The 7,382-nt window shown below is 51.5% G+C and overlaps 1 protein-coding gene across 1 annotated transcript in view; it reads right to left on the bottom strand.

Annotated features, from left to right (window-relative positions):
* Nucleotides 1-3: 3 nt before the first annotated feature.
* Nucleotides 4-7,382, bottom strand: part of LOC135530278 (lysyl oxidase homolog 4-like) — a gene marked incomplete at its 3' end in the record, with an annotated part of 29,173 nt that continues 21,794 nt past the window's right edge. Inside the window, exons 5-8 of the mRNA XM_064958627.1 lie at nucleotides 6,379-6,417; nucleotides 5,652-5,865; nucleotides 4,344-4,524; nucleotides 4-152 (exon numbers count right to left, since the gene is read on the bottom strand). Coding sequence (XP_064814699.1) covers nucleotides 4-152; nucleotides 4,344-4,524; nucleotides 5,652-5,865; nucleotides 6,379-6,417 — 583 coding nt within the window. The remainder of the gene's footprint in view (nucleotides 153-4,343; nucleotides 4,525-5,651; nucleotides 5,866-6,378; nucleotides 6,418-7,382) is intronic.

Below are 7,382 nucleotides of genomic sequence, written 5' to 3'. Positions count from 1 at the left end.
GGTCTCCAGCCCAGTGTTGGGGACGTTGCAGCGCACAGCCACGTCATTAGTGTGTTTTACACTGTAGAGAGGAACCTCCCTGAAAGAACACTGCAGCAGAGACTTCTCTCTGCCTGTACACTGAACTGAGTTCATATGAATAGGTCCAGTACCTGGAGGGAGGGAGGGAGGGAGGGGGTGAGGGAAGGAGTGAAGGAGGGAGGGAGGGAGGGAGGGAGGGAAGGAGGGAAGGAGTGAAGGAGGGAGGGAGGGAGGGAGGGAGGGAGGGAGGGAGGGAGGGAGGGAGGGAGGGAGGGAGGGAGGGAGGGAGGGAGGGGAGGGAGGGAGAGACAGAGAGAGAGACAGAGAGAGAGACAGAGAGAGAGAGACAGAGAGAGAGAGACAGAGAGAGAGAGACAGAGAGAGAGACAGAGAGAGAGAGAGACAGAGACAGAGAGAGAGAGAGAGAGAGAGAGAGAGAGGGTTAAAGTTGACCTAACTGTAGCAGCATTGCCAAACTACTGATGTTGGATCGTAATTTAAATAAACCAGACCAGAGCAGACCAGTCCAGACCAGACCGGACTAGTCCAGACCAGAGCAGAACAGACCACACCAGAGCAGACCAGTCCAAACCAGAGCAGAACAGTCCAAACCAGAGCAGAACAGTCCAGACCAGAGCAGAACAGTCCAGACCAGAGCAGAACAGACCACACCAGAGCAGAACAGTCCAAACCAGAGCAGAACAGTCCAGACCAGAGCAGAACAGTCCAGACCAGAGCAGTCCAGACCAGAGCAGAACAGTCCAGAGCAGAACAGTCCAGACCAGAGCAGAACAGTCCAGACCAGAGCAGTCCAGACCAGAGCAGAACAGTCCAGACCAGAGCAGTCCAGAGCAGAACAGTCCAGACCAGACCAGACTAGTCCAGACCAGAGCAGAACAGTCCAGACCATGTGATGTGTCAGAGAGACATGGTGCAGTCAGACTCACTGACTGAATTATACACAATAGCGACAAAGCCACGTTTAGTAGGCCAAAATAGAGCCTGCAAATAGGGCTCAGTGTGTGTGTGTGTGTGTGTGTGTGTGTGTGTGTGTGTGTGTGTGTGTGTGTGTGTGTGTGTGTGTGTGTGTGTGTGTGTGTGTGTGTGTGTGTGTGTGTGTGTGTGTGTGTGTGAGATGTATGTGTGTGTGCGTGCGTGTGTGTGGGTCCTTAAATTCACCCTACAACATCAAACTTGAAACATTCTTGCCTTGAGGTCCAGAAATAACTATGAACCTCCCTGTCTAAATCTGACCCTGGTCTTTAAATAGATGTGATGGTGGCACCTCTTTGAACAGTGGCCCTTAGTACCCCTTAAGTACAGCGAGTTACCACGTATTCACAGCTACATTACAGACGGCTCTTGACACCCTAATCCCTATGTAGTCCACTACTTTAGAATAAAACCCTATGGGCCCTAGCACCCTAATCCCTATGTAGTCCACTACTTTAGAATAAAACCCTATGGGCCCTAGCACCCTAATCCCTATGTAGTCCACTACTTTAGAATAAAACCCTATGGGCCCTAGCACCCTAATCCCTATGTAGTCCACTACTTTAGAATAAAACCCTATGGGCCCTAGCACCCTAATCCCTATGTAGTCCACTACTTTAGAATAAAACCCTATGGGCCCTAGCACCCTAATCCCTATGTAGTGCACTACTTTAGAATAAAACCCTATGGGCCCTAGCACCCTAATCCCAATGTAGTCCACTACTTTAGAATAAAACCCAATGGGCCCTAGCACCCTAATCCCAATGTAGTCCACTACTTTAGAATAAAACCCTATGGGCCCTAGCACCCTAATCCCAATGTAGTCCACTACTTTAGAATAAAACCCTATGGGCCCTAGCACCCTAATCCCAATGTAGTCCACTACTTTAGAATAAAACCCTATGGGCCCTAGCACCCTAATCCCTATGTAGTCCACTACTTTAGAATAAAACCCTATGGGCCCTAGCACCCTAATCCCTATGTAGTGCACTACTTTAGAATAAAACCCTATGGGCCCTAGCACCCTAATCCCAATGTAGTCCACTACTTTAGAATAAAACCCTATGAGCCCTAGCACCCTAATCCCAATGTAGTCCACTACTTTAGAATAAAACCCTATGGGCCCTAGCACCCTAATCCCAATGTAGTCCACTACTTTAGAATAAAACCCTATGGGCCCTAGCACCCTAATCCCAATGTAGTCCACTACTTTAGAATAAAACCCTATGGGCCCTAGCACCCTAATCCCAATGTAGTCCACTACTTTAGAATAAAACCCTATGGGCCCTAGCACCCTAATCCCTACGTAGTCCACTACTTTAGAATAAAACCCTATGGGCCCTAGCACCCTAATCCCAATGTAGTGCACTACTTTAGAATAAAACCCTATGGGCCCTAGCACCCTAATCCCAATGTAGTCCACTACTTTAGAATAAAACCCTATGGGCCCTAGCACCCTAATCCCAATGTAGTCCACTACTTTAGAATAAAACCCTATGAGCCCTAGCACCCTAATCCCAATGTAGTCCACTACTTTAGAATAAAACCCTATGGGCCCTAGCACCCTAATCCCAATGTAGTCCACTACTTTAGAATAAAACCCTATGGGCCCTAGCACCCTAATCCCTATGTAGTCCACTACTTTAGAATAAAACCCTATGGGCCCTAGCACCCTAATCCCAATGTAGTCCACTACTTTAGAATAAAACCCTATGGGCCCTAGCACCCTAATCCCTACGTAGTCCACTACTTTAGACCAGAAATAGGGAACCTTTCAGTCCCTGTAGCAGGTTCCACACAGTAACACTTTGGCCAGGACTGTGATGTCATAACCTATTGTTTAGGCTGCTGGAGACGGTCGCACAGCGTACACATAAACAACCATGGGGGAGGGAGTGTGTGTGTGTGTGTGTGTGTGTGTGTGTGTGTGTGTGTGTGTGTGTGTGTGTGTGTGTGTGTGTGTGTGTGTGTGTGTGTGTGTGTGTGTGTGTGTGTGTGTGTGCGCGCGCGTGCGTTTGCGTGTACACATAGCTAAACCGTCATGGGTAGTGTTCCACAACAATAATCTCAACCAATTAGGAGACGCCATTTTGTAAATAATACTTCCAGTCAGTTTATTTGTCCGGGTTTAATATGGTCAGTTTAAATACATAGTTTGATTTATATGGGCCTTAGCATGTGTGTGTGTGTGTGTGTGTGTGTTTGTGTGTGTGCGTCCGTGTGTGGTGTGTGCGTCCATGTGTGGTGTGTGTGTGTGTGTGTGTGTGTGTGTGTGTTAAGGGAAACGGATGTTTAGTATAAAGCAGATCTAAGGTCAACCTCCCTGATGTTCAGGATTTGGGGCAGGAGGGGCTGATCATAGATCAGTGGTTAACAGCAGCTTCTACCCAGGAGCAGTGTAGGACCGGACGTTAAGTCTGGCAAGCGGACAGCGTTTAGTCTCAAGGAGAGGCGGTGACCTAAACTGCTCTCAAACGCCTGGGTAGAATGATAAGACGGTGCTAAAATGTGTCCCAAATGGCACCCTAGGTCCTGTTTCCTACATAGTGCACTGCACTTCTTCCCTATCAGGCCCTGATCAGAGGCACTAGTATACTGTAGTGAACAGAGACTAGGAAGTCCTATTCCCACTGAATGTGCTGTATATTGACGTTTTCACACTTTTCCTCTTTGAAAATATATAATCCACTGTCCATTCCTGTCCCGAGCATGTGACCATGTGACCATGTGTGTGTGACACCCCTACAACCCTTACCCTGTCCCGACCATGTGACCATGTGTGTGTGACACCCCTACAACCCTTACCCTGTCCCGAGCATGTGACCATGTGACCATGTGTGTGTGACACCCCTACAACCCTTACCCTGTCCCGACCATGTGACCATGTGTGTGTGACACCCCTACAACCCTTACCCTGTCCCGACCATGTGACCATGTGTGTGTGACACCCCTACAACCCTTACCCTGTCCCGACCATGTGACCATGTGTGTGTGACACCCCTACAACCCTTACCCTGTCCTGACCATGTGACCATGTGACCATGTGTGTGTGACCCCCCTACAACCCTTACCCTGTCCCGACCATGTGACCATGTGTGTGTGACACCCCTACAACCCTTACCCTGTCCCGACCATGTGACCATGTGTGTGTGACACCCCTACAACCCTTACCCTGTCCCGACCATGTGACCATGTGTGTGTGACACCCCTACAACCCTTACCCTGTCCTGACCATGTGACCATGTGACCATGTGTGTGTGACACCCCTACAACCCTTACCCTGTCCCGACCATGTGACCATGTGTGTGTGACACCCCTACAACCCTTACCCTGTCCCAGCTGGGCCTTGTTGAGGGCCTCCTTGGCCGATCCGAACCCCAGCTCCCTGCAGACCACACTGGCTGCCTTCAGGTCCCACAGGTGGTCCGACACGGTCCCCCACTTCCCCTCTCTCAGCACCTCCACCCTGCCCTCCCCCAGCCTGGGGCCTGCTTTCAGACGCACCCCCAGCTAGAGGAGGAGAGAGGGGAGGGGGAGGGGGAGAGGAGTGAGAGAGGGATAGGAGGGGGGAGAGAAGGGTGAGGTAAAAGTGTGAGTCATAAAATATATCCCATTTAGCAGACGCTTTTGTCCAAAGCGACTTACAAGTCGGCTGGGGCCACTACTTTTACATATGGGTGGTCCCAGCTTTTACATATGGGTGGTCCCAGCGGGAATCGAACCCACGACGCTTGGCGTTGCAAGCGCCATGCTCTACCGACTGAGCCACACAGGACCCATAAGAATTGCCCAAGAGATGATTTGTCAATAATAGCTGTACAGGTGAAGATAAGAGAGGTTTTCATTCAGAGGATGAACCTTTATTATTTATAATAAACGTGAGACCCAACTACCAGAACAGGTTTCTTACTCGTCGTCCCCCCTCTCGTCCCTGTCCCCACTCTCCTCCCTCTCCCCTCTCTTCCCTGCCCCCCCTCTCCTCCCTGCCCCCCTCTCGTCCCTGTCCCCCTCTCGTCCCTGCCCCCCCTCTCCTCCCTGTCCCCCCTCTCCTCCCTGTCCCCCTCTCGTCCCTGTCCCCCCTCTCGTCCCTGTCCCCCCTCTCCTCCCTGTCCCCCCCTCTCCTCCCTGTCCCCCCTCTCCTCCCTCTCCCCCTCTCCTCCCTCTCCCCTCTCTTCCCTGTCCCCCCTCTCGTCCCTGTCCCCCCTCTCCTCCCTGTCCCCCACTCCTCCCTCTCCCCTCTCTTCCCTGTCCCCCCTCTCGTCCCTGTCCCCCCTCTCCTCCCTGTCCCCCACTCCTCCCTCTCCCCTCTCTTCCCTGTCCCCCCTCTCCTCCCTCTCCCCCCCTCTCCTCCCTGTCCCCCCTCTCCTCCCTGCCCCCCGCTCCTCCCTGTCCACCCTCGCTTCCCTGTCCCCCCTCTCCTCCCTCTCCCCCTCTCCTCCCTGCCACCCCTCTCCTCCCTGTCCCCACTCTCCTCCCTCTCCCCTCTCTTCCCTGCCCCCCCTCTCCTCCCTGCCCCCCTCTCCTCCCTGTCCCCCCTCTCCTCTCTGTCCTCCCTCTCTTCCTTGTCCCCCCTCTCCTCCCTGTCTCCCTTCTCTTTCTCTCCCTTTCTCTCTCCTCTTCCCTCTCTCCCTCCTTACCTGGACAGCGGGGGGAGCGTGCGGTCTCCCCGATGAGAGGCGTGAGAACTGGTGTCCAGGTACACAGCGCACCACGGCGTACATGCCCCCCTGACAGGTGACCTGGTTCCTGGGGAGGGAGAGCTGGGAGTGGCACTGGGAGAGGACAGGCTCCGTACCCAAACACTTGACCTGCTCTACCCAGTAACCCTTCTTACTGGACAGACTTGCTAGTCTGGAGGGGAGTGGGGGAGGAGGGAGAGAGAAGGGGAGGGGAGGGGAAGGGAGAGGAGGAGAGGGGGAGGAGGGAGAGAGAATGGGAGCGGGAAGAGGGGGAGGGGAAGGGAAGGGAGAGGAGTGGAGAGGAGGAGAGGGGAGAGAGGGGTAGGGGAGGGGAAGGGAGAGAGGGGGAGACGAGGGGAGAGGAGGAGAGGAGAAGTAGGGAGAGTGAAGGGGAGGGGAAGGGAGAGGAGGGGAGAGGAAGAGAGAGGAGGAGAGGGAAAGAAGGGAGAGAGAAGGGGAGGGGAGAGAGGGGGAGGGGAGGGGAAGGGAAGGGAGAGGAGGGGAGAGGGGAAGAAGGGAGAGAGGAGGACAGGGGAGAGGGGGGAGGGGGGAGGAGGAGAGGGGAAGAAGTGAGAGAACTATGAATCATCACCACCACCATGACAAATGAAAGACAGGCAGAGAACAAACAATAAAAATAAAAAACAAACAAGCAGATATGTATATATATAGATATGATATGTACCTTGTAGAGGGATCTGCCAGCTTGGCGTCCCATAGTTTCCTGAAAGAAACAGAAGAGTATTACTACCAGTCCTCCTCTATAGACAGAATACTGGTTAATACCTCTACCAGTCCTCCTCTATAGACAGAATACTGGTTAATACCTCTACCAGTCCTCCTCTATAGACAGAATACTGGTTAATACCTCTACCAGTCCTCCTCTATATACAGAATACTGGTTAATACCTCTACCAGTCCTCCTCTATAGACAGAATACTGGTTAATACCTCTACCAGTCCTCCTCTATAGACAGAATACTGGTTAATACCTCTACCAGTCCTCCTCTATAGACAGAATACTGGTTAATACCTCTACCAGTCCTCCTCTATATACAGAATACTGGTTAATACCTCTACCAGTCCTCCTCTACAGACAGAATACTGGTTAATACCTCTACCAGTCCTCCTCTACAGACAGAATACTGGTTAATACCTCTACCAGTCCTCCTCTATAGACAGAATACTGGTTAATACCTCTACCAGTCCTCCTCTACAGACAGAATACTGGTTAATACCTCTACCAGTCCTCCTCTACAGACAGAATACTGGTTAATACCTCTACCAGTCCTCCTCTATAGACAGAATACTGGTTAATACCTCTACCAGTCCTCCTCTATAGACAGAATACTGGTTAATACCTCTACCAGTCCTCCTCTACAGACAGAATACTGGTTAATACCTCTACCAGTCCTCCTCTACAGACAGAATACTGGTTAATACCTCTACCAGTCCTCCTCTATATACAGAATACTGGTTAATACCTCTACCAGTCCTCTATAGACAGAATACTGGTTAATACCTCTACCAGTCCTCCTCTATAGACAGAATACTGGTTAATACCTCTACCAGTCCTCTACAGACAGAATACTGGTTAATACCTCTACCAGTCCTCCTCTATAGACAGAATACTGGTTAATACCTCTACCAGTCCTCCTCTACAGACAGAATACTGGTTAATACCTCTACC

Source organism: Oncorhynchus masou, unplaced genomic scaffold (assembly GCF_036934945.1).
Source record: "Oncorhynchus masou masou isolate Uvic2021 unplaced genomic scaffold, UVic_Omas_1.1 unplaced_scaffold_1313, whole genome shotgun sequence".
In the NCBI taxonomy this organism is placed as follows: domain Eukaryota; kingdom Metazoa; phylum Chordata; class Actinopteri; order Salmoniformes; family Salmonidae; genus Oncorhynchus; species Oncorhynchus masou.
The sequence above is the reverse complement of the archived record's forward strand: the minus strand, read 5'-3'. Positions and strand labels throughout refer to the sequence as shown.